Source organism: Anguilla rostrata, unplaced genomic scaffold (assembly GCF_018555375.3).
Source record: "Anguilla rostrata isolate EN2019 unplaced genomic scaffold, ASM1855537v3 scaf0021, whole genome shotgun sequence".
In the NCBI taxonomy this organism is placed as follows: domain Eukaryota; kingdom Metazoa; phylum Chordata; class Actinopteri; order Anguilliformes; family Anguillidae; genus Anguilla; species Anguilla rostrata.
In genome coordinates this window covers 24,970-52,231 of record NW_026985601.1, presented here as the reverse complement: position 1 = coordinate 52,231, position 27,262 = coordinate 24,970, and the positions used below count along the sequence as shown (strand labels likewise).

The 27,262-nt window shown below is 41.7% G+C and overlaps 1 protein-coding gene across 3 annotated transcripts; it reads right to left on the bottom strand.

The window, feature by feature from the left end:
• Positions 1-1,160: 1,160 nt before the first annotated feature.
• On the bottom strand, positions 1,161-27,257 carry LOC135246174 (NACHT, LRR and PYD domains-containing protein 12-like). Of its 3 annotated transcripts, XM_064319713.1 has the most exons (7): positions 26,537-27,253; positions 23,090-23,263; positions 11,864-12,037; positions 4,124-4,297; positions 3,313-3,474; positions 2,898-2,944; positions 1,161-2,699 (listed from the first exon to the last, which is right to left on the bottom strand). In XM_064319713.1, the coding sequence occupies exons 1-7, from the start codon at positions 26,929-26,931 to the stop codon at positions 2,077-2,079; spliced, it is 1,749 nt and encodes a 582-aa protein (XP_064175783.1). In that variant the 5' UTR covers positions 26,932-27,253; the 3' UTR covers positions 1,161-2,076. The 3 variants fall into 3 exon arrangements, with proteins under 3 accessions (XP_064175783.1, XP_064175785.1, XP_064175784.1); XM_064319715.1 differs by lacking the exon at positions 23,090-23,263 and having other exon boundaries at positions 26,537-27,257; XM_064319714.1 differs by lacking the exon at positions 11,864-12,037 and having other exon boundaries at positions 26,537-27,254.
• Between the last annotated feature and the right edge of the window lie 5 nt (positions 27,258-27,262).

Sequence of the window (27,262 nt, the reverse complement as noted above, 5' to 3'; positions counted from 1 at the left end):
ATGTATGGGTGTGTGTGTGTGCGTGTGTGTGAATGCTTGTGTGTGAGTGCATACCAGTGTGTATGTGCATCTATGTGTGTCCTTGTGGGTGCGCATTTGTGCATGTGTGCACGTGTAGGTGCGTACACTACCGGTCAAAAGTTTTAGAACACCCCCATTCTTCGAGCTTTATTGAAATTTAAGCAGTTCAATCCAGGGAATGACCTGAGATGGTACAAAGATGGACAGACCATTATAACCATTAAAAGTGTAGGGCTTTCCTTTAGACAAATTGCCAAGAAAGCAGAGGTGTAAGAGAGTACGGTTTCCTACACCATCAAAAGGCACTTCAAAACTGGAGGAAATCTGACAGGAAGAGGTCCGGCAGACCCAAAGCCACAACAGAATCAGAAGACTAGTTTCTGAGAGCCAATGGCTTGCGTGATTGGCAACTCACAGGACAATAGCTTCAAGCACGGCTTAACAGTGGTCAAAGTAAGCAAGTCTCAGTTTTAACTGTGAAGAGAAGACTTTGAGCTGTAGGTTTGACAGGTCGAGTGGCAGTACAAAAGCCATTGCCAAAATGGCTAAATAAGAAAAAGAGGCTTGCCTGGGCCATGAAGCACCGGCAGTGGACTACTGAAGACTGGAAGAAGGCCTTATGGAACAATGAATTAAAATTTGAAATCTTTGGTTCATCACGCAGGGTTTTTGTATGCCGTTGCCTAGGTGAAAGGATGATTCCTCAGTGTGTGACACCAACTGTCAAACATGGAGGAGGTCTGGGGCTCTTTTGCTGGATCCGGAGTTGGCGACTTGCACAGAGTGACTGGCACCCTGAGCCAAAAGGGCTACCACTGCCCCATGCAATACCCTCTGGTCTACCCTTTAGTCGGTCAGGGGTTCATCCTACAGCAAGATAATGACCAAAAACAGGCTACGTCAGAACTACCTTAAAAGAAAAGAACAAGACGGTGGGCTTCAAATCATGGAATGGCCAGCACAGTCTCCAGACTCAAACCCCATCGAGCTGGTTTGAAATGAACTTGACAGAAGGGTGAAAGCAAAGCAACCTACAAGTACAACACATTTGTGGGAACTTCTGCAACATTGTTGGGTAGATCTTTCCGAACAATATTTGATTTCCATTGTAGAAAGAATGCCACAGGTGTGTTCTGCTGTTATATCTGCAAAAGGTGGCTACTTTGAGTCAAAAATTTAGATTAAATTGTGTTAAACAGAAAGATTCCATGATTTATTTTTTTTAATCTCCAATTGTTGATTTGTTGTATGCTTTCATTTCAGAGTACATTGAGACAACTGCATAAATTTCAATAAAAACTGGAAAAATGGAGTTGTTCTAAGACATTTGACCGGTAGTGTATGCGTGTGCGTGTGAGTCTGAGTGTGTGTGCCTGTATGCATATGTTGATGTGTGAGGGTAAATATGTGTGCGTTTGTGTGCATGCGAGTGAATGCGTATGTGTGAGTGGGTATGTGTGTGAGTGCGTAAGTATGTGTGTGCGGGTGGGGATGAGAGTGTATGTACGTGTGAGTTTGTGTGTGAGTGCATGGGCATGCCCGTGTGTGTGTGTTGTTTGTGCATGGGCACAACTGTGTGTGTGTCATCGTTTGTGTGTGGGTGCACATGCGTGCATGTGGTTGCACATGTGTTTGCGCGTGTGTGTGCATATGGGTGTGACTGTGTGTGCGTGCATGTCTGTGTGAGATGATTGCGTGTGTGTGAGAGTAAGTGTGTGTGTGTGAGTGCAGGAGTGTGTGTGTTCAGGTGGGTATGAGAACAGTACAGTATGTGTGTGTGTGAGTGTGTGTGTGGTTGCATATGGGTGTGTTTGATGGTGCGTATGTGTGTGCGCATGTGTGTGCCTAGTTTGTGTGTGTGTGTGGTTGAATATGCATGTGAGTGTGTGTGCCTGTGTGTGAATGTCGATGTGTATGGGTATATATGCGTGTGTGTGTGTGTGTGCATGTGTGGGTGCATATGCGAGTGTGTATGTCTTCGTGTGTGATGCATATGGGAGTGTATATGTGTGTGTATGAGAGCATAAGTGTGAGTGTGTGTGTGTGTGTGTGTCTCTACTCCAGTTGGCAGAGAGACACAGAGGAGTTCAACACAGTAAATCCAGCATAGAGGGGTGTGTGTTCAGTGAAGTGTGTGTGGAATCTGTGCAGGAGGGTCAGTGTGTCTGAGTCAGAGACACTATAGATGGACAGAGTGCCGGCCGGAAGGTCCACACACACTCCTACCCTGTACACACACACTCCTCTACCATCATCATCATCATCACCACACACTTCTGCTCTGCAGTAGGGGGAGGGGGGAGGTATGTCTGTTCGGTTATTATTGTGCCTGACAGAGTAACTGAGTTTATCAAAGTCACGGTGTTTACTGCACCTTAGACTCCAGGAGTTTTTATACCATCCAAACCTAGAGTCAGAATTCTCTCTTTTCCTGCTGATTCCTTTATGTGTCACTGCTAAATCAACCACTCCCTCCTCAGACACACTGAACTCAGCCTCCCAGTAACAGCGCTCACACACACTCTCCCTGCACACAACCTGGCGCCAGTACCCAAATCTCTCTGGATGTTCAGGATATGGCTCCTTTCTCCACAGTGTGTGTGTCACCTTCCTGTTCCCCTCAGACAGAGACAACTCTCTGTGTGCTGTGTTTGGATCCAGTGTGAGCTGACAGCCATCTGCACACCAGAGACATTACAGAGGTTAATTATCATTATTAATATTCACCTCATTACATGTGCGAGAGAGAAAGAGCTGTGATAGTACATGTGTGTGTTTGAGAACAAGTGTGTTTCTGTTTGTGTGTGTTTGTAAGAGACTTTCGTGTGACGTCTCACACACACACACAGCAGTGTTCTATGTCGATACAGACTCACATTTCCTGGGTCCGGGTTTGGTCCTGTTCTCTCCTCCATGGTCCACACTGTAAGAACAGCAGAACTGAGAGTGAATGAGAGTGTGTGTGTGAGCTGCAGTGTGGAAACTCTCTGCGCTTACAGCAGTGTGATTGTGTCCAGTTTAGCAGCAGACAGCGCTCTCACTCCTGAGTCTCCTGGGTGATTGTATCTCAGGTCCAGCTCTCAGGTGTGCGTGTGTGTGTGTGTGTGTGTGAGGTACAGTGTAGAAACTCTCAATACTAACAGCAGTGTGGGTGTGTCCAGTTTAGCAGCAGACAGAGCTCTCGCTCCTGAGTCTCCTGGGTGATTGTATCTCAGGTCCAGCTCTCAGGTGTGTGTGTGTGTGTGTGTGTTTGTGTGTGTGAGGTACAGTGTGGAAACTCTCTGTACTTACAGCAGTGTGAGTGTGTCCAGTTTAGCAGCAGACAGCGCTCTCACTCCTGAGTCTCCTGGGTGATTGTATCTCAGGTCCAGCTCTCTCAGGTGTGAGGGGTTTGAACACAGAGCTGAAGCCAGAGAATCACAGCCTCTCTGTGTGACTCTACAGCCTGACAGCCTGCAGAGAGAAGGACACACACACACCTTACAGCACATTAATATAAACTAACAGGGCTGTGTGTGTCAAACACATAGCGGTGTGTTACACACCTCACACACATTAATATAAACTAACAGGACTGTGTGTATCAAACACACAGCAGTGTGTTACACACCTTACACACATTAATATAAACTAACAGGGCTGTGTGTGTCAAACACATAATAGTGTGTTGCACACCTTACACACATTAATATAAACTAACAGGGCTATGTGTGTCAAACACATAGCAGTGTGTTACACACCTTCTACAGCTCAATATAAAATAACAGGGCTCTGGAATTAATCATGACTATTTAAGAAAATGACCAGTTTAACTAAATTTGAACAGATTCAATTTATTTTCATAATTTTGAAGAATGTATGAATAGAAACGATTTGACACTTCTCAAAAAGATGTTTTTTCCAACTAATGCAAATTGAAAATGTGTGTGTATACCAAGGGCAGGAACAGGAAAATGTTGCTTTATTTCTGTGAAAAAACTCTCTTGCCTATTTTAACATTAAAAACATTAGTAATATTAGTGCTATATTTAGTCATTATTAACATCAGTGATGTATTTAGTACATTGATGATTTTGATTGCAGGGGTTGTGTTTGTACTTACCCCAGTCTCTGCAGTTCACAGTGTGGGTCCTCCAGTCCAGCAGAGAGTGCTCTCACTCCTGAATCCTGCAGCTCGTTGTCTCTGAGCTCCAGATCTCTCATCTCTGAGTGAGGAGAACGCAGGACTGAGGCCAGAACATCACAGCAGCCCCCTGTGAGATTACACCAACCCAACCTGTGGAGAAACCACACACACAAACATGCACACGTACACAAACACACACACACACAATTCACTGCTGAAATTCACTGCTGATTGTGACACTGTGCACCTTGGCAGCAGATACATGTGGAATTTCCTATCTGTACAGTATATGCATTCCTGGGATGTACACATTACACACAAAAACAGGAAGAGATTATATTAATTACGTTCATAAAGTATTCTCGCTAATCTACAAAAAAGGTTATCACTTGGTTCAATTAACAAAAAATAACTCAAAATAAGGAGCCAATTCAACGCAAGGTTGGGGGCCTCCTGCAAGAATTTCATTAACAAAACCGTTCCATATTGCGATGATATCATATGGGACACAATATGATTGCAAACATATTTAATTAGCAAACACAAGAGCTAGTATGATCACTTTGGTGTACTTTACCTCACCTTCAGTCTACAAACATCTTCATATTTTAAAAACATTCAATTTTCATCTAATAATGTAATTACGGCACCAAATGAAATACACTAGAGTGCCATCTACTTAATTTATTTCTGTATATATATTTTTCTGTATTTATTTCTGTATGACTTCTTCCATATGGTAATGAGGAGGCTGTCAATGAAAATATGTCATAGTGTTACATTATTCCCACTGGTTGCTCGATACCAGAGTGTGTAGATTGACTGTACATGCCTTGCTTCAACACTGGTTGCTTTGTACTACGTTTAGGTTAGTAGGGCAGAGCGGGGCAAAACGTAACACAGATTTTTATTTATTTATTTATTTTTATTTATTTATTCAAACAAAGTAAGTGATAAAGTAAAAGTATTTGTGCAGGAGAGGTAAGAAACCCCCAAGGGCTTATAGTAAAAACCTCCCCTCTAGGATTTACAATTTATCCTAATACTATGGATATAATACTATGGATACATAATAATAAAAAAGAAAGAGAAAAAAACTAATTAATAGCAATAGTAAGATTTTTTTGTTAGGTGGTGCAGCTTGAGTGATGTATTTCAGATGAAACACCCTTGAAATTACCCTTGCTTTCTCTCCAACGAACGGTGAGAGATTTCAATAAATATTTCAGGACATATTGCCAAATAAAAGTCTGTTTTGCTGATATGCAAGTGAATTTTTTTCCAGAAGTATTTTTTTGGTGCTGTATTGTGTGTGCATATCAAAGGATCCAAATGTATGTAAACATAAACCGTCTTTTCGAGACTAACAGATTGCATATTGTTGATAGAGCAATCAGCTCCACCTACAGGATTAAGACATGCACTCCGACTCACTGAGCAAGGGAACGTAACAGGATCGAAAAGGGAAGACATTCAACGGGAACTGGAGAATAATTATATGATAATGATAACTCCAGAAGGGAAAATAACACAGGGACCACAGAAGGGTTTATGATAAACTTTATTTTGGAGCTTTGTTTGGAGTATGTATGCCACAAGAATTGTGGCATACATACAGTAGGGCTGCATTCAATCTCCCGAACAAGCTACCTCACTTACGTCTTGCGTTGGTTGGCATATCCTGTTTCTAAAAGCCTACGGCTTCATCTAGTGCAGTGGTGTCAAACTCGTGCCATGGAGGGCCGTGTATATGCAGGTTTTCATTCCAGCCTCAGATCTTGATTATATAATTAGTTAAATTATTTGCTGAATTAGGGATGCAGGTTTGTGCACAATGGTGACCTGACGTCTATGGTGACCCGCATTGTCTAAATAAAAATTTTCTTATATTCTGTGCTTCAATGCAGTTAAACGCATATGGCTGAATGAGTAATTGGACTCAATTAAGGCAGCATTAATTGGTTGGAATGAAAACCTGCATACACACGGCCCTCCATGGCACGAGTTTGACACCACTGACCTAGTGAATAACCTGACTATGCTACAAATGTCCAGTATGGTGATAAGTTTTCACCAATTGGCAATAGGCTATAAAAAACATTTAAATGTAATCAATAGATAGATTAGAAACAGTGTTTGTATCCTAAAACATCAAACTGGATTGAATTATCTTACTTTGTGTGAACCTTTAAATGTATTAAAACTTAGGTTCGGTGTACCCCTCGCCATGTTTGTTTTTGAATGGCATGTGCCAGAAATTTCATTATGGTATGAAATCATAGTTGGCATGTAGGTGATTTGTGTTAAAAATGATTAATCTAGTCTAGTAATATTTTGAGAATTAAGCCAAATAGGAAAATTGTTATTTCGTACACAGGCAAAAGATACCTGAAGGCTTGAGACAGCTTTGACATAGCTGAAAATGCTAGTCCTCATTATGTGCTCTTTTAAGTGGATGCTTTGACAGTTTGTTCCTGTTAGCCGCTTCACAGAGATTGACCCAGTAGTGTTCAGCCATTTGGAGGAAGTGGCTCTTCATAATTCAGATTACGCCAGATCAGTTGGATGCCCTTCTCACATACTGCCTGCGGAAGCACTGGAGTTATTTATTAGTTGGTTTGTCTGTTCTTGATGTTGCAGTACAATTAATTAACAATTAATCCCTTGTATGTCCACTTCCCATGAGTCCTCAATAGGATGCTTAGCAGGGTGATCTACACTAGATCCTTTTCACTTAATCCAATTATACAAAGCAAGTTTTATCCATCTATGCCTCAGTGGTATTTCTCCTATCTCAAGTAATAATGCAATAATTTGCGTTGTTCTGAGTGCCCCACAGCATATCCTCTAGTGTTGCATGGTATAGCGAAACTTCGGTACTTTTTCGGTACTTAAAAAAAAAAAAAATTTTAATGGTTCGGTATTAGAATTTTCCGACGTTCGGTACTTTTAGGTCAAATGTAAATGCCAGGGAAATGTGTCTCCCGGATTACTGATTGAGAGTAGCATGTTCCTGCAGTAGAGGAGGCTGCAGTTTCAGGACCACGATCCTAGGACCACATTTCTAGGACCCTACTAGTTTTTCGTGACCTCAATAATAATAGTATTTTCCAAGAAATTATGAAAAATCATTGACAACGTTACATTAGGTGCAGCGTCTTTTACTGCTACAGAGTATGTATAAGTGAATGAAATGATGAGAAAAGATTTTCGGTCACGCTGACCTATAAAACACTATTCCAAAAGCAAAAATAGACATGTTATACGTCGTTAGAAAGCTTATACTACCTACTGAATAAATGAACTAAAAAGGGCGACAACGCCGTAATCAACACGTGTGGTATTACGCACAGCTATTTTGGATGGTACCCAGGCGTCACTAATGCGTCGTATATTTCACAAACTGAACTGTCCAAGACAATATATGACCACTCAGTCTCAAAAGCGACATCTCTACACGTAAAACCAATGGTAAGGTTGTATATTTATTCAATATTTAGTCACAGATATTGACTGTAGAATGACATGGTATAATTTTGTAAAATGTTTTAAAATTGTTTATTTCGTTATTCAGTGAGCAGCGTTTTCACTGTATTGGCATATCTTAGGGCTATTGTCGGGTTTATCTTGTTGCTATGACGGAATACAATTTTTGAGTGGTGAAAGAATATTTTTTATGAATGCCCAGATAGACAGTATTGTCTTTTATGTCATGGGTGGGGGTCTAAAATGAGCGCCACACACGACCGCTTTTTTTGTAACAGATGCAGCAGTGAAGTCCCGTCTCTTCACCTGCACAAAACGCACCCAGGCACCGTTCCTTTTCCTGTTAGGAAAATTGTGTACTCGATGTCCTGACAGGCTGGACTTTGTGCAACCTACACAAACACAATAATTTACCATGATGATACACGGTGAAATGCAATATAAAACTACTGAAAAAAGACCAACTCACTATATCAGGACCGCTCAGACTCACTAGTACCACCTACTACTACACATTGGGCTAAGGCAGAGCCAGTGAGCCACTCCCTTCTATTACGTAATATGACACGATGTTGAGAAAAGGGAATTTTTAGGAGCTTTGCTCAAACAGCCACTAGTTCCTCTGAATTTGTGCCCTTATGTCTTGTAAAAATTATTAAATTCTGCATTAACTTTTCAAATGGTCATTTTCAGACAAGGTTAAGTATACATTTCGTAAAAAAAATTAACCTGCAAGATGCTTGTAGAAAGGCTTAAAAACAACTGAGTAAAACAAAACTTTAAAAAGACGAATAATTTATTTTAAAAACACCAGGAGTACAAATGATAGTCATGGCTCACCTTCTCTTCCTCTGTTCCTACTGACAGCCATTTAAATAGGCTGAGCCAATCAGTTGTAGCTTGCATCAATTGCCTCCAATTAACAAATCAAATCAATTAAACAATTAAATAATTAAACAATACAATCAGTTAAACTATTCACAAGCTTGTGAAGGGCCACTCCTTCACAATGCTCTTCAAGGTAATTTCAGTATCGTTAGGTACCGAGTATCAAATCAGTATCGTTTAAGTTTCAAGTGTCATTTCAGTATTGACTATCGTGATACTAAACCTGGTATGGATATTGAAGTCAAAGTTTTGGTATCATGACAACACTAATATCCTCAAAGCTTTTGCCTGTATAACATGTAATGTCAGGAAGGGAGTTGGGGTGCTGTCCACCAGGGGGCAGCATCGGCCCTACAGACAGGTATGGCTGCAGCTGCGGTTCATTGCAATCACATCAGCTGTGGCCCATTACCTAATTATGGGCTCTATAAGAGGCCTAGCTTCCAGGCCAAAGGGAGGGTGCTTTTAGATTGTGTTTGGGAGCTGGGCTATGGACAGTATGGTGTGTTGGTGCCAGTTATGTTTGGAGCAGCTAAAGGTGCATATAATTACCTTGTGCTCTATATCGCAGTGAGGAGTCTCCTTGTGTTCCTGCTATATAATGACCCTGTGCTCTATATCGCAGTGAGGAGTCTCCTTGTGTTTCTGCAATATAATGACCCTGTGCTCAATATAGCAATGAGGAGTCTCCTTGTGTTCCTGCTATATAATGACCCTGTGCTCTATATAGCAGTGAGGAGTCTCCTTGTGTTCCTGCTATATAATGACCCTGTGCTCTATATAGCACAGTGAGGAGTCATCTTGTGTTCCTGCTATATAATGACCCTGTGCTCTATATAGCACAGTGAGGAGTCATCTTGTGTTCCTAGCAGTGAGGAGTCTCCTTGTGTTCCTGCTATATAATGACCTTGTGCTCTATACAGTAGTGAGGAGTCTCCTTGTGTTCCTGCTATATAATGACCTTATACCCCATCTTTGGGATTGGAACCACAGAAGAGTGACAAAACTAAATGATGTAACATTGCATCTAAACAGCAGCTTGCATGTTGATCAGCTTGATACTCTTGCCTAAGATGTACACACAAACCCTATCAACCAATAATTGATGTCCGGCTTTACCAACAGGAACAATATTTCATTTTGTGCTCACTATCTTCAGAAACACCGCAACCCAGCAGCACATGCAGGTGTGTGATGATGAAGGAGTACAACTCATCTGCATCACAAGGTTAGCATGAGAAAGAGAGTGGGGTATAAGTATGTATTTCATTAGAGTTTATTACAGTACATTTATTTAGCAGACACTTTTATCCAAAGAAACATAAAAGTGCATTTCATGGTCATGGACAGTTGTCCATGACCATGAAATGCACTTTTATGTTCCTTTGGATAAAAGCAAAACACAGGTTCAATAAGGTACAATACTCATTTCGTACAGCTATTTCTAGCCAAGAACACAGTTCAGTTCACACAGTGAACACTATTCTGACCTAACTCATACTAAGCCAAATATTAGGACAAATGCACAACCAGTTAATTGCAGGTAGTGAATAATGGAGATGGAAGAAGACTGTGTGACAGAAATGAATCCTCAAGTGGGTGGAAAACTGGCAAATGAAATTCAGTACAGTGCAATGTAATGTTCTACATGTGGGAAATAAAAACACAAGGCATGATTACTTTATGGGAGGAACAAAATTTAAATGTGCTCAATTTTCGGGGGAATAGTTAGTCAAAGCATTTGTGATAGAAAACAAGCTTGCTTATTGTGTTTAACTATATGAAATGTATTTTTATGTGTTTATAACAAATCTATGTATGTAACTAAATGTGCAAAATGGAACGGTACTGGGAAGGCACGAACTTTGAGGAGGAAGGCATGTGGATGAGCTGAGGGAGTCAGATAGATAACGATCTGGGCGTACCACCAAGTTCTAACAGCAACAATTTTTGGTACAAGAGGAAGATTAAAAGCTTGCCACATGTGTCGGAGAAGGTCACGAATATGTAACATGACTTGAGGGATATATGTACTTTATAAATGGAGTCAAATTCATAGTTAAGTCAAGTACATTTGCTATAAGCATATAATTAGGTGGTTTATGTATGACAAAATTGGGGCGACATAGCTCAGGAGGTAAGACCGATTGTCTGGCAGTCGGAGGGTTGCCGGTTCAAACCCCGCCCTGGGCATGTTGAAGTGTCCTTGAGCAAGACACCTAACCCCTAACCCCCAACTGCTCTGGCGAATGAGAGGCATCAATTGTAAAGCGCTTTGGATAAAAGCGCTATATAAATGCAGTCCATTTACCATTTACCATTTACCATCGCTTGCAAAATGTCATGTCCTAATCAACAGCCTGTGTGTTTCTATTTAAAACTGCATGTACAGCGTATAATGTCAAATGAAGACAAGCTGTACCAAACAAGATTGTATGTGAAGGGAGAATAAGAAGTTAGATTAAGAAGAGTATGCAGTTCTGGGGACCGTGCTACAAGAAAGATGTAGAGGCTCTGGCAAAGGTTCAAAGAAGGGAAACGAAATTGGTTCCTGGTACGAAAGATAAAAGTTGAGGAAAGACTTAAGCTTAGTAAAAGGAGACGGGGTGATTTGACTGAGGGTTTTAAATTCATAAAAGGGATTAACAAAGTTGAACTACAAGCGATTCTTCAGGTTCAGCTCTGTTAGTACAATGAGGAGGCATAAATGGAAATTAGCAAAAGGTAAATTCCTTACAGACGTTAGGAAGTATTTTTTCTCACGGAGAGTAGTCACTGCGTAGAACAGCTTGGCATGTCATGAAGTAGAGGCAGAAACTCTGGGGGCTGTCAAGACCAGGCTTGATACGATGCTAGATACTATCTAGTTTGTAGGTAAATAGAGCACTAGTGGTAGGAAAATGTTGAGCATGTCCGGTTGAATGGCCTATTCTCGTCATTATGTTATGTCATGTTATGTTATGTTATTTTTGTTATGTTATGATAGACCTGAAACATATTACTGAACTGAAGTGGTCAATTTTTTACCATGTCAATCATGCATTCAGCATCCAGTCATCACCTGTGACCTGATACTACAGACTCCACTGAACCCTCACATTCTGGTCAAGAACCACAAACCTGGCAACCCTAAGACTCATAAGGTTTTATCCTGCTTTTCTTTGTAGTGCTAGACCAGTTAGAAGAGAGGGATAATGTAGAAAGAAAGAATAATGTGGAAAGAAAGAATGCTGGTGGACATAGGAGCAAACAGAGAGAAAACACTTTTTAATATTTCACTGCATAGAGCCGTAATCACTAATTCTTTTTAGTCAGGGTCACACAGTACACAGCAGTACTCACCCCAGTCTCTGTAGATTACAGTTTGGACTCATCAGTCCAGCACAAAGAAACTCCACTCCTGAATCTCCCAATTTGTTGTATCTGAGGTCCAGATCTCTCAGGGGTGAGTTTGATAACTGGAGAGCTGAGGCCACAATTTCACAGGACTTCTCTGTGAGGTCACAGCTGTTCAGTCTGCAAAGAACAGTTTATATATTATTGTATAACAATATTAGCTAAAATTACACATGTAATATTTGAAATGTAATAAGTTGCAACAAAACCCATTGTTAGACCTGCAAATGTAACAACATCCCACAAACGTAATAAACCACGAACGTAATACAAATCTGCAGCTTTTAATGTAGTAATCCCACTAACGTAATAATTTTCCCGCAAAAGTAATAGCAGTTGAATACCACAAATGTAATACGTCATTTCCCGCAAACATAATAACTATTACGTTTGCAGGGATTTGTTACGTTTGCGGGTCTAACCCATACCCATTATACCCCATACCCACAGGATATGGTTGTTTTTAATGGGTTTTGGTCCTACACAGCTGGCTGAAAACTGAATGTATTACTCTTAGAGGCTGAATGTATTACTCGTTAGTGCCAAATCTGGCCAATCCTTGCCCATTTAAGGGGTACCCTATTTAAAGCTTGATAACTCCAGATGTGAGCATCACAGAGACTTGAACATTCATTAAATGAAGCAAGACATCTGTACCGTCTACAATACAAGGGTTGATGATCTATGTGGAGTAGAAAAAAAAGTTTTGAAAAAAAAAAAGTTTTTTTTTCTACTCTACGTAGCCTAGACCATAAACCATTTAATATAAAAACGACTCATTGAAATCGGTTGAGAAATGTAAACGTTATAGTGCTTTTTGAAAAACCGCAGCTCCACTGTTTACTTGTATTTGTTTTCAGGCCAGTCTTGCCTGGTCCAATATGGCGGCGACGTATCACAGCAACGGGCCATGCAGTCAATGCGGCATCTATAGCCGCGTTTCCACCAAAATTATCCGGAACTTTTAGTCCCAGGAACTACTTTTCAAGGAACTAAAAGGTTCCTTCAGCCCATGGTTGTCTGCGTTTCCACCACGGTCTAAAGTCCCGCGAAGATTAGGCAAATTAGCCCACTGACGTATGAAAAAACGACGTTGTCGTCGGTCCATCTGTCCTATGATTTCTTCTGTAACCCCATACTACCACCAAAGTAGCCTACATTATTTTCTAATAACCAGGACAGCCCAGAGGGGTTTATTCCACTTATATACAACGGGTTACCAACAATGATTATATATGGTTACTTTTGTATTTATTTATTTATTTTTTAATCGATTTAATCACCTGGAATTGAAATATTCTTCTGCAGCCGTTTGGGCTTATTTTACCGTTGTCAAGCAAAACTGTCGTTGGTAGTTGAACTTGGACCATTGTTATGCAACAAATAGGATATAACAGGCCAATAGTCAGATTGTAACTGTTTTATATATCCTCTCAAACACATTCATTATGTTTTTATGCGAACATTCGCTTTCATGTCTTGACATCCGAAGCGACCGAATGCATTCACATTTATATGTATAACTGGCAACAACAGCAGAAAACATGCACACGTTGTAAACAATTTGCTGTTTGATTACTTTCCCATCGTCAATTCCATATCACAAATCGCAAAATGACAAGAATAGAACGAAAACTCGGACTTGCGTGAAAATTTAAATTAGTAGTGGTACAGCCACCGTTTGCTTTCCTTCAAAGTTACTGCTAGCCGAGCAGCGAAGTGTGCCCTCCAGATGCGAACCATGCACCATAAATTAGTCCATAGTCTTCCTGGTCTTTTTGTGGAATTGAAGAATGGCAGAGTAAAATTACGGCAGTCTGAAAAAGCTAAAGGGACAATTACTAGAATTAACCTGGTATTTTACCTGGACAAAAAGTGCGGAAGGTGATTTCCAGTTTGCTTTTACTGTATCACCAATGTGAATTACGCAGAACTACCGCATACCTCACATAATTGTATCAAACGCTTTGAGTCAATTACAACGGGCTAACAAAGAAAATCCGGAATAAAATATTCAGCACCCGAATTAATCCGTTTGAATGTTTTGGTACATAATATGCTGTCCCAGCACGAATGCTTTTTATTTAAAAAATTATAAAACGAATACTAAAGCAAGAAAAGAACAGAAGAGCACACGTTATAATTCCAAGACGTTGGCATGCTATAACCAAAACTAGGCTACTGCGCCGCATAACATACAAGTTTGATTTCAAGTTATTATGAAAATAAATTGGTTTGCGGCTGCATATTTTTAAACATGGCGGCTGAAAACAAACACAAAAAAATGCTGCGAGTACTCACCAATCAGAAATGTTCAGCGCTGCAAGCTCCACCCAAAAGGTTCCTGTACTTTCGGAAAGTACTACCCCCCGAGCAGGAACTTTTTGGGGGGTAAAATAAAGCCCCCGGAACTAAATTTAGACCCTAGTTCCTGCGGTGGAAACGCACTGAGTTCCTCAAAAGGTTCCTAGTTCTGGGGTAAAGTTCCTGCGGTGGAAACGCGGCTTATGTAGATTTGTCTATGTTGAAAACTGCCTGGCTTGTTTACATTTTGGACAGATGCTAGTGGGTAAATCTATCGCTGTTTCCGTTGCAGAACTTTCGACACAAGAAAAATCGGAAGCGCTATCCTAAAATTTCTTATTACCATTTTTATTTCTATAAGGGTTATGGGAAGGGATGTCCATAGTATGATTGGCTTGAGCAATCACCTCTAGTTGACTGCATATCCCATTTGTGCTTTCGTAAGCTGAAACTTTTCGTGGCCATGGGGGTAAACCATTGCTACTGTGTGAAGAGGGGAGTCAATATTTCACGTTATGTTTACAGGCGTTACAGACCTTTCCGCATAATTTTGAAGTCATATTTTATTCCTGTTGCAGCCTTTATTGTATGAAAGCTTTACATGGGAGAGGGATCAGTTATGGTTGGGGGGGACAATTTGATTCTTTACAAACATTGAGGGGGACACATCCGACCCGGTTCCTACGCCAACGCAAATGTTGTTTCGTTGCGACGTCCTTCCTATGCCGACGCTCCCAGCCCTGCTGCATTCTGCGGCGATAAAGATTCTAAGACAACTCGGAAATTTCTCTGTTTAATGGGTTATTATCCAGCCTGAAACGGTGCAATAGTGTTAGTAAATTGCTAGACGTATCATCTAACTTGCGAGTAGTTGGCCCTGAATATGAATTAGTTATTTTCTGTTAAAAACATTTATTATAAATGCGATTTTATCCACGGAAACGGCTATACAAAAATGCTGGCTAGCTAGCTGGCTAATCACTAAACCAATTGCCACCAAGTGAGCTGGTAACTTAAATTAAACACGCAGCTTGCAAAGCGTGCAAACTCAGCTGTGAAACTATACAAGACTACTAATATGACATAAGAATCAGAGAAAAGAATAAACAAGAAAGAAAAAAGGTATTAACAGTTTTAATTGGATTGCTGATAGCAGCTACTAGCCTACAAACAGGTTTTGCAGTTCACTTAACCATGTCTGTACCGCATATGCGAAAAAGTGGCGTGGTTTGGCAATAATGTAAAGGAGAAGCACTGACTAAGCACACCCACACCTTCTAAATGGCTAATAGGAAAGCAGTACATTTTTTGATGACCGATGACAAAATTACAGAAAACTATGGACGCTAAAAAATAGCTATAACTGTGATTTTTTTCAGTTCCCATTGGATTGGCAGATGATTTCTCTGGGTGGGCAAGGCTTATCTCTGGGTGGGCAATGCCCACCCCACCCCACCCGTGGACACGCCCCTGAATACAATTAGTAATTACATGTCAGGTAAAAGGCTTTGGCTGCCTCATTCAGTTTGTTAACCAAACCCAGTAGCAACACTGCAATCATCACAGTATTATCTGACTATCAGCTGCACTAACACTTGTCTCAGGTGACTGTTAACGCTGACTGTCCTGTTCTTACTTCTGTTAATACTGCCTCCACAATTTCTGTGATTAAAAACAATAGACCTAAGAGCTATCATAACAATGTCAAAACCAGGAACTCTAGTCGTTTATTACATGTTGTCGGACATGGAACTCCCCATTTGGCTGTTCTCAGCCATAGGAAGCTTCAAAGTGCTTGGCCAGCATAGCCTGGAGATAAGAGCAGGAACTGGGGGGAGGGGGGTAGCCATTTGAGGTGTGAATGTGTGTGTGTGAGTGTGAGTGTGAGTCTGCGTATGTGTGGGTCTGTGAGTGTGGGACTGCGTATGTCTGTGCGTGAGTGTGGATCTGTGTGTGTGTGTGTATATATGTGTGTGTGCATATGTGAGGGTGTGAACAGGGGAGGCCTGGGAAACTTCACACTGGCATACCTCATACTCTTAGGATTCCACATAGTAGCTCACAAACATTTCAAAAATAGCCAAAGCCATCTCTCTCAAAAAGATCTCGAAATCATATTTCATATCACCATATTGCTCACCAGGATAGGGTTAATTTCCTTATAACCTCAAAGGATGTGTTGTATTGTAGATAGACCTGAACCAATAACAATATACAGAAGAGAACTAGGTCTGGCATTCTACATTTCACCCTGGTCTTTTTAGAATACTCTGCTGTTTGTTGGTTTTTGAATTTCTGTCTGGGCAGATTCTTGGTATTGACATGGGAGAGATGAGCTATGGTTCGCTATCTTTTTTCATTCATTTCTTATGCGACTGTAACTCGCATGTCTGTAACATTCATTGTAAAGGTAGGTGAATCTTCTTTATATTAGTACAATTGTTGTAACTTAATAAATCTTTATTTTAATCTGGTTGTGAGTTGTCCATTTTAATAGAGGGTATGCACATGATGTCACAGTAGGTGGAAGTCACTGCGGTTACACCCACTGAGTGGCAGAAAGACTATTGAGTGATAGCGTTAGCGTTCAGCTTGAATGGCGTGCAAACACAAAAAACACATGTCAAATGGAAAAGAGCTGTTGTGCGATTGACTGTACAAATAGATTCAACAAGAAATAGGAGCTCCGATTTCTTGTTGAATGTCCATGGACCACTGGTTCTTTGGTAAGTTGTAAGGATCACTGTCGAGTCCAACTGCCTTTAATTTAAGCAGATAATCGTTTGTTTTACTCCCGGTTTTGCAGTTTCCTATACTAAAGGCAGCCATGTGGCAGCATGTTTTGCCACTCAGTCCTGACCGAGCGGGCGTATTCCAGTGGGAAAGTGACGTCAATGCATACCCTCTATAATGGCTAATCCAACAGGTTGCTCAGCCAATTAACAAATTTAGCTATTTAATTGATGATTGATATCTTTGATAATAATTAACAAATCAAATCAAATAAATCTATTTTACATGTTGGATAAGTGAGGAGTTTTCACTGTTGATGCACATATGTTCTGCAGTCAGAGGGCCGAACATTAAACAAGGGTGTTACCTGTTAAAACTGTTGGATTTGGAAATTGTGATATTTTAAACAAATTCTCACTCCCCTCACAAGGTCCTTTATTTTCGCCAGGGACACCTCATGCCCAAAGAAGCTGAGAACAGTCTTGGACCTGGGACTTCAGTCAGTTTTTCCCAAAGTGTATCTTTCTCACTGTATTAGTTACAAATTGTGAAGTACGGTTGTTTCAAATTTTGGATGTAAAAAAATGGACTGAGAATGAAGACGAGTCAGAAGTGCCTCACATCCCTGTCACTGATGGCAGCTGAATCAGACCAGGTCAGAGCCTTGGATTTTAATGACGTGGTGGATGATTTTGCCAAAAGGAAGGTGAGGAAGAAACACCTGGGCTCAGGTAAGACAACTTACACTGACCCCCATGTTCATGTTGAGTGCTTTCATGAGTAGTTCCCATTGGTCGTATGTCAGGCCCTATAGGATTAATGCTTTGGGATTTGACTGTTTACTAAGGATATTTTCAGGCCATGTATAGATTTTCAACCACTATAGATAGTTTCTGAGCTGCCTTTGCTGTTCCCCTGTGTCTGCTCAATAACTGTGCTATTAGTTATTCCTGTATTGAAATATACCTCTGATTTTGCTGCTCACTTCACGAGTGACTAAATGTGACTGTTACGCACTCCTGCCCTTCCGTGTTTTCCCCTTATCCCTTTCGCAGGTGTGCATGCGACAGGTGGATGGAGGAGCTTACAATTTAAAAGATGATGTTCTTCTCCCTCTCTCTCTTCCTGCAGACATGCCCGTGCAACTGTGTAATGTTTGTTATGTTTTTTTATGTTCCTGTATCTTAATTCAGTTGCTCATTATTTGTAGTGGTACTTTTTGGTTCAGTGTGGAATGGGACCGGTGGTTCTTTCAATGTTCAGCTGCCCATCAGGAACTGTGGGGTACTCCTGCTGTCCACAGCCCCAGGGTCACATTGTGGGTAGTTATGTGGAACCCCTTTACCTCCCTGCCAGGGTTATGGCTTTAATTTTGGGTTTGTTTTATTGTTCATCACGTAACATTCCGTTGGCAAATCCACTGCTTTGTTTGTTTAATAAATGCTGCTTGAATTTCCCCTTTTCCTAAAAACGCCTTGTTTGGGTTATTGTTTATGTTTGGCCTTTGGTTTTCCTGTTGCCTGGAATGTTGCTCACAGTTTGGCTGTAACAGTGACAGAAACTATGCCTAAATGCGCTAACCATCTAATAGTCTTACTGTGTGTGTGCACTAGTGATCTATGATGGGACTGTGTTAGGGCTGTCTCCTGTGCTTAATTTATAAACTGGGAGGTCCCGGAACACCGAGTGGTGGCAGTTATTGGCTTTGAAAAGCTCCTTTAATGCTGTAGAGGTATGTTTGGGGTCAGTGCCTTTCTGTAGGATGAAGTGCCTTGCAATAATTTTGGAGGCATTTGGTTAAATGTGAGCAGATAAGATGCTTCTGTACACTTCAGAATTAATTCTTCTGCTGTGGCAGCCAAACCTTAACACCCCCACCACCATGTTTCACAGATGGGGGGGGGGGGGGTGCTTTGGAACCTTGGCAGTTCCTTTTAGCCTCCACACTTTGCTCTTGCCAACACTCTGATACAGCTCCTCACCCTATCAAGGAGAGTAAGCCCTGCCACCCTAAAGAAAAACCTCATTTTGGCTGCTTGTATTCGCAATCTCACTCTTTTGGTCACTACCCATAGCTCGTGACCATATGTGAGAGTAGGGGCAAAGACCGACTAGTAAACCAAGAGCTTTGCCTTTCGGCTCAGTTCCTTCTTCACCACCACCGTATGATACAATACCGGCATTACTGCAGCTGCTGCACCTAGGCAGCCATTGATCTCCAAATCCCTTTTTCCCTCACTTGTGAATGAGACCCCAAGATCCTTGAACTCTGCCACTTGGGGCAGTTGCTCCTCCCTTACTTGAAAAGGGCAAAGCATCTTTTTCCGGAAGAGAACTATAGTCACGGACTTGGAGGTACTGATCCTCACTTCGACTGCATCGCACTACTGCAAACCGCTGTAGTGCGAATCAAAGGTCACAGTATGATGAGGCTAAGAAAACAACGTCATCTGCAAACTAGCAGAGATGCCACTCCTATGCACCCAAACTGGACACACTCCATACCTCGGCTGCGCCTTGAAAACCTGTCCATGAATACCAAGAAAAGGAGAGGAGACAAAGTGCACCCTTGGCAGAGTCCGACACCCACTTTGAACAAGCTTGACTTAATGCCAAGAATTCAAACACAGATTTTTACAGAGTTTACAGAGACTCAAGCAGCACCTCCCACAAGATACCCGTGGGTACACGGACATATGCCTTCTACAAATCCACAAAACACATGCAGACTGGATAGGCAAACTCCCATGCCCCCTCAATCATCTGTGAGAAGATAAAAAGCTGGTCTGCTATTCCGCGGCCTAGACGAAACATACATTGTTCCTCCTGAATCTGATGTTCGACTATCAGCCGAAGCCTCCTTTTTAGCACCCTGGCATAGACTTTCCCAGGGAGACTGAGGAATGTGATTCCTTGACAACAGGAACACACCCTCTGGCCCCCTTTCTTAAAAATGGGGACCACCACCCCGGTCTGCCACTCCAAAGGCAATGTTCCTGACTTCCACGTGACATTGTGGATTCGTGTCAACCAAGACACCCCACCAATATCCAGAGTCATCAACATTTCTGTACAAATCTCATCCAACCCTGGTGCTCTGCCACTGAGGAGCTCTCCAACCACCCAAGTGACTTCTGCCACAGAAATTGACTCCCCCAGCTCAGTCTCCAAAAAGAAGGGCATGTCTGTCAATTCAAGAGGTCCTCAAAGTGTTCCTTCCACCTCCCGACAATATCCCTAGTTGAGGACAGAGTTTCACCATTGCTGCTGAGAACAGCCTGGACGGCTTTCCCCTCCTGAGGTGCTGAATGGTTTTCCAGAACCACTTCAGGGCCGACCGAAAGTCCTTCTCCAAGACCTCACCAAACTCTTCCCATGCCCCGGCTTTTACTTCTGACACTGCCACAACTGCGGCCTTTTTCACCTTCTGGTACCTGTCTGCTGAATCAGTGGTTCCCTAGTGCTAACCAAGCCCGGAATGCCTCTTTCTTCAACTTGACAGCCTCCCGCACTTCTGGAGTCCACCAACAGTTCCTTGGGTTGCCGCCAGGACATGCACTAACCAGCTTTTGACCACAACCTCTAGCAACCACTTCTACAATAGAGATTTTGAACAGGGTCCATTCAGACTCCATGTCCCCAACCTCCTCCGGGATACAAGAAAAGCTCTCGGTGGTGAGAGTTGAAATCATTCCAAACGGACTCTTCTGCTAGGCATTCCCAGCAGACCCTCCCTACACGTTTGGGCCAACCCGGTCTGTCTGGCAGCTTCCCCCGCCATCTGATCCAACTCACCACCAGACGGTGATCAGTTGACGGCTCTGCTCCTCTCTTCATCCAATTGTCCAAAACAAATGACCGTAAGTCGATCGTCGACCTTTGGCCCAAGGTGCTCTGGTACCATCTACACTTATGATCATCCTTGTGTTCGAACATGGTGGTCGTTATGGACAAACCATGACTAGCACAGAAGTATAATAACATAATACCGCTCAGGTTCAATCAGAGAGGCCGCTCCTCCCAATCACGCCCCTCCAAGTTTCCCAGTCATTGCCAATGTGTGCATTGTATTCTCCCAGTAGGACAATGGAGTCAGTAGGTGGGGCCTTTTCCAGCACCCCTCCCACCTTCTCCAAGAAGGCCGAATACTCTGAACTGCTATTAGGTGCATAAGAACAAATAACAGTCAATGTTTTCCTCTGTGCCACACGCAGTCACATTGAGGCGACCCTCTCGTCCACTGCAGTAAACTTCAACTGAGCGGCCACCAGCCGGGGAATTGTGAGTAGCACCACTCCCGCCTCTCACTCTGAACAACTCCTGAGTAGGAGAGAGAGAAACCACCCCCTATCCAGGGGTTCCAGAGCCAACCCTGTGCGTAGAGGTGAGCCCAACTATTTCTAGTTTGTACTTCTCAGCCTCACACACCAGCTTCGCCTCCTTCCCCACCAGAGAAGTAATGTTCCACGTGCCAAAAATCAGTTTCCGTCGTCTGGGAAGATGACGCACGGATCTACCTTGTTATTGCCCCCTGTCTGACGGGCATGGCACCCGACCCCTACCCTAAACCTTGCGGGAGGTGGGCCCACACAGTTGTCCCACGTAGTCTTTTCGGGCTGGGCCCAGCCGAGATATGTGGGCTGCCCTGCCACCAGGCACTCGCCTGAGGACACCACCCCCAGGCCTTGCTCCAGGGATGGATCCCAGTAACCCTATTTCGGGCAGGGTAAACTTAGTTCTGTATTTGTTTACCATAAGTAGGGGTCAATTGGATCATGTTCGTCTGGGTCCTCACCCCAGACCTGTTCGCCTTGGGAGACCCTACTGGGGAACATATAGAACCCCCAATGACATAGCACCGGGGATCACAAAACCATGCAAGCCCTTCCGCCACGACAAGACCACGATGCAGAAAGGGCAAGAACAATATAGTTATTTTATTACAGTGTTCTCCTTCTCCACTTACATCTAAACAATAAATCTATGACATCAGTGCCTTATGTACTGTCAGCTTGGCTGCTAGCTCTCCTGTGCTTGCAGGGGGGGTATAATTACCATGCAGCAGCCCTGTTTCTGCAGCAGGGGGGTCTGTTGGTGATGGTGGTGGGTACTAGAGTTCCATTTCTGTTCAGGTCAGACCTTATAAGGCCAAAAGTAAGATAGTGAGATGTTCTCAGGATGGCATTTAAGGGAAACTCAAACATACATTCAAGGAGAATCTAATTAAGTCACCAGGAACCAGAGTCGTCTCAGGCTAAATGATAAAATTACAAATTCATTTTGTGTTCCTTTTCTTCATCGTACAATTTGATAGGTTTTTTGTAATTTTTTTCTTTTCCTGTGGTATAGTGTCAATTATCTTACAAATAAAAGGATTGCTCATTAACACTGTTAAAGCTGTGTGTTCCTGGTAATTAGCGACTCTCATAGTGTGTCATTTGATAAAGTGTTCCTTCTCTTACAGGGTACCAAAATTATGAGGCTGGCTTATGCTGACTGGGGTGTGCATCTCTGTGAGAACAAATCACCAGATTGGCCTCATGAATATGGTTTTGGAGTGACAGCATTACTAGTTTACATAGAGGGCATACTGACAGTTTCACTAGCCGGATGTGCAGCTCCTCTGGGATAGTGTCCAGATGGATACTAATGTTATTTAATAAATTAATTGAGAGGTAATGCCCTGAGATATTTAGTTGGGGTAAGCCTTAATTAAACTGATCCCAGGGATAGCTTTTAGTTTCAGTACCCCGATCTGCAGACGTTACAGATGAAATCACTTCTTCATGGCTTGAGTGTATGAATTGCAAGATTCCTAGATCAACAATATGATCACCTCCTTAGATAAAAGATTGTATGTTCAGAGAACATTAGGTGAATGCCTGGCAGCAGTAGACAATATGTCTTTCTCCAGAGTACAGGGTCTAGCCGCTGATCATTTCATATTTTCATATGGGCACACCCCAGTCAGTGCTCTTATATGTAAACCCACATTCACACATAAACATCTAGGTGACAAGTTCTGAAAATCAGTGAGTAAATCTGTTTCCTCCTTGCAACAAAATTCAAACATTTACACAGCCATAATCACTCATTCTGTTTAGTCAAGGTCACACAATACACAGCACTACTCACCCCAGTCTCTGTAGATTACAGTTTGGACTCATCAGTCCAGCACAGAGCAGCTTCACTCCTGAATCTCCCAGGTTATTGTAGCTGAGGTCCAGATCTCTCAGGGGTGAGTTTGATGACTGGAGAGCTGAGGCCACAATTTCACAGGACTTCTCTGTGAGGTCACAGCTGTTCAGTCTGCAAAGATTATACATTATTGCATGATTAAATAGTGCAACATACTATATGGCCAATGTAACAGTAATCATGTGCAATGATGAAGAGTGAAATTGAGGATTTTAAGGTCTGTGATGCTCTGAGGAAAATGTCTTTGCCACACACTCCAACTGCAGCACTTAAGAGCTGAGAATTAGATGTCCTGCTGGACTGAACTCTACAGATGTAATCCTGACCCTAATAGTCCGTTTTCTTATCCTGTAGATGAGAAAAAGGGTAACATTTGTGTTTACTTGTCCAAGTCCAAGTTAAGGACAAAAGTTAAATAAAGACCATACAGTGTTGGCCTGTTAAGCAAAAGTGAGTCTTTGATCTTGTGTCATTTGTCGTGCTTCTCAGCAGTGCCTTGGTCTTTTTTTAATCACAGTCTTGGATCTCTGGTCTTGATTATTTAGTCGCTAATTTTACCATCCTGGGTCACTGTGGGACAGACAAGCGGTGGTTCTGTATTCTCATTCATTCATTATGTATTTTATTTTCTAATTTTGTGTTAAGGTAGTGTTGTCTGTATGTTTTTTTAAATCAATGTGGAATATTGTGTGTTTGTCTTAATACTGTAACATACTATATCCTCTCTTAATTTCAATCTGTGAGTTGTACGTTTTGACCATTATTGATCCATCACATTGGTTTGCTTATCAAGGAATTCATGATTTATTTAAAAACAGGTATCTTTAATGATACTATGTAAATTAAATCTAATAAAATACATTTTACATGTTGGATAAGTGAGTTTTTGCATTTGGTGCTAATTCTGTATTTACTAAATGAGGGCACAATCTGTTAAAACAGCTTGATTCATAAATCATAATTCTCACTTGCCTGACAAATTTTATTATCTCCGCCAGGCGAGAGCCTGGAGGGGATTATGCGTTTGGTTGCCTGTGTGTGTGTGTGTATCTGTCCGCAGCTAATCTCGCATACTACTGGGCCGATCAGCCTAATACTTGTTGTGCATGCTGACAGCAGGCCACGGACCTGAATTCTGGAATTTTTTTTTGCAAATCGATCAACGACAAGTATTTTATTTGAATTCATTCCGATTATTGTCTATTGAAATACATTGACTGATAATTCCTCACTCCTCCTAACCGGTTATTAGGGGACGCAAGTGATCAACAACCGCTTCTGTTTGGAATGAAAGACCAGCGATGTACAATGTTAATTTCAACATTAAAATGCCAACAAAATAATCTGCCAACTAACGGGGTACGTTAATGTTTGAATCTGTGGCAATTCCTTTGTTTTGCATTTTCACGTTGAAATTGATATTTTACATTGCTGGTCTTTTGGAATTGTTTCTGTCCAGATTGTTCCTGTCCAGATTTGAAACGAAAGTGACAGACTATAAAGTCAACATTAGCTCTGTCTAACATGGCTATTATGAATTAAATTAACTAACATGTCACCACCTCTACCATTACTTCACTGAATCAGCGTTTTTTTTTTTTGTTTTTTTTTTTTTTTTCAGTGGCACATGGCAAACTTGTAAACTTGTAATGTTGTATTTGTCTGGTTGCATTGATTGTGTAGCCTCTATTTTTAGGCCAATCTCAAACTTTTCTTTTTGAAGTAACATTCTTGAGAGATTAGTATTTAAATAGCTAAATGATTACCTAAATTTCAGCTGTATTTTTGAGCAGTTTCAATCTGGCTTTCGTCCACACCACAGCTCTGAGACAGTGCTAGTTAAAGTTGTAAATGACCTGAGAATGAACATGGATGACAAGAAACTCTCAATATTAGTACTTTTAGACTTAAGCGCCGCTTTTGACACAGTCGATCATGACATCCTTACTAAAAGACTACAGAAGTGTGTTGGCCTCTCTGGCTCAGTTTTAGATTGGTTTAGGACATATTTGTCCGGCAGAGACTATTTTGTCTCCCTTGGTGACCACTCCTCGGCGAACACTAACATAACGTGGGGTTTCTCAAGGCTCCATTCTGGGACCTGTGTTGTTCAGTCTCTACATGCTGCCACTGAGAAATGTCATCAGAGAACACAGGATTCATTTTCATAGCTATGTCGATGATACACAATTGTACATCTCTTTATCACCCAATGACATCAGCCCTATTATAAACTGGTTCAATGCATTGACCATATCAACCTGTGGATGTCACATAATTTCTTGCAATTGAACAAAGATAAGACAGAGGTTTTAATTATCGGAGCAAAGGTCCAGAGAGAGATATTATGCACTAATTTAAAATTCCTGGCACTAAATGCCAAGCCCTTAGTAAAAAATCTTGGCGTGCTTCTAGACCCTGATTTGAATTATGAATCTCACATCAGTAATCTCACTAGAACAGCCTTTTATCACCTTAGAAATATTGCTAAAGTGCAAATGTTTCTCTCCCAGGCAGATACTGAGAGACTTATGCATGATTTTATCACTAGCAGGCTTGATTACTGCAATGCTCTCTTCTCTGGTCTACCTAAGAAAGCTATATATAAACTACAGACCATTCAGAATGCAGCAGCATGTGTGCTGACCAAGACCAGAATGAGAGCACATATCTCACCTGTCCTGAAGTCCCTTCATTGGTTGCCTGTCAGTTTTAGAATCGATTTTAAGATCCTCTTGTTGGTGTTCAAATCACTCAATGGACTAGTGCCTGAATACTTGTCAGACATGCTTTCAATGTATGCTCCCTCTAGATCACTCAGGTTCTCTAGCACTGGCCTTTTAGTTGTTCTCCGGGTGAGGACAAAGACCTACAGGGAGGTGGCATTTAGTATCTATGGTCCTCGCCTCTGGAACAGCCTGCCTGAGAAGCTAAGGGCATCACAATCTGTAAACACCTTTAAAAGAAATCTTAAGACATACCTTTTTAGCTTAGCATTCTCTTAATTCATTTTATTTTAATATTTTGATTTAATCTTTTATTTTAAATCTTTTAGATTAAAATACAATTTTAATTTTATTTTATTTTAATCTACTACCATTTTCTTATTTTCACTGTATTGTTGTATTTTCATTTGTATTGTTGTATTTTTGTTGTGTTGTTAAGCACCTTGTATTGCAATTTTGCACGAAAGGCGCTATATAAATAAAGTCTGATTGATTGATTGATTGATCTATTGTTGCATCAGCAAAGCTAACACGCCTGGCGGAGATCTGCACTGTACTGAGTGCACTCTTCTAGTTGTATTCTGTTTTCACTTGGACTATGAAGTGTTTATGAAAACATGCTGTCAGTTATCTACTTTAATAATTACATAATACTCACGTGGCCTTCCTGCAGTTCCTGACTACTGGTACCAGTCTCTGATGTCCTGCCTCTGATGTGTTGTAGGTCTTTGAGTCAAACTCATCCAGGATCTCCTCTGACATCAGTAACACAAAGGCCAGAGCTGAGCATTGGTGTGGTTCTAGCTGTTTATCTGAAAGTTTTCCTGATCTCAGGGAATTCTGGATTTCCTCCACAAGAGAGTTGTCATTCAGTTCATTGAGACAGTGGAACAAATTGATGGTCCTCTCTGCTGAAGATTCCTCCCTGATCATTTTCTTAATGTACTGGACTGTCTTCTCAATGCTTTCTGACCTGCTCTCTGTCTGTGTCTGTGAGTCTAGTACAGGTGATCTGCTTCCTGTCTGTGTCTGTGGGTCTGGTACAGATGACATGCTTATCAGTGTCAGAATTCCTCCTAAGTGAATCTGAATGGAGTCCAGAGAGAGGCCAAGCAGGAATCGGAGGAAAAGGTCCAGTTGTCCATTCTTACTCTTTAAGGCCTGATCCACTGCAATCTCATGTACCTCAGACAGCTGCACTCTGTCACTGTGGGGTTTAGACTCTCCTGATCTGAGTACATTTCTGCTCTCATTTACACATGAATGGAACACAAACAAGGCAGCCAGATACTCCTGAACACTCAGATGTACAAAGCAGTAGACCTTCTCCTGACACAACCCACACTCCTCTTTAAAGATCTCTGTGCACACCCCAGAGTACACG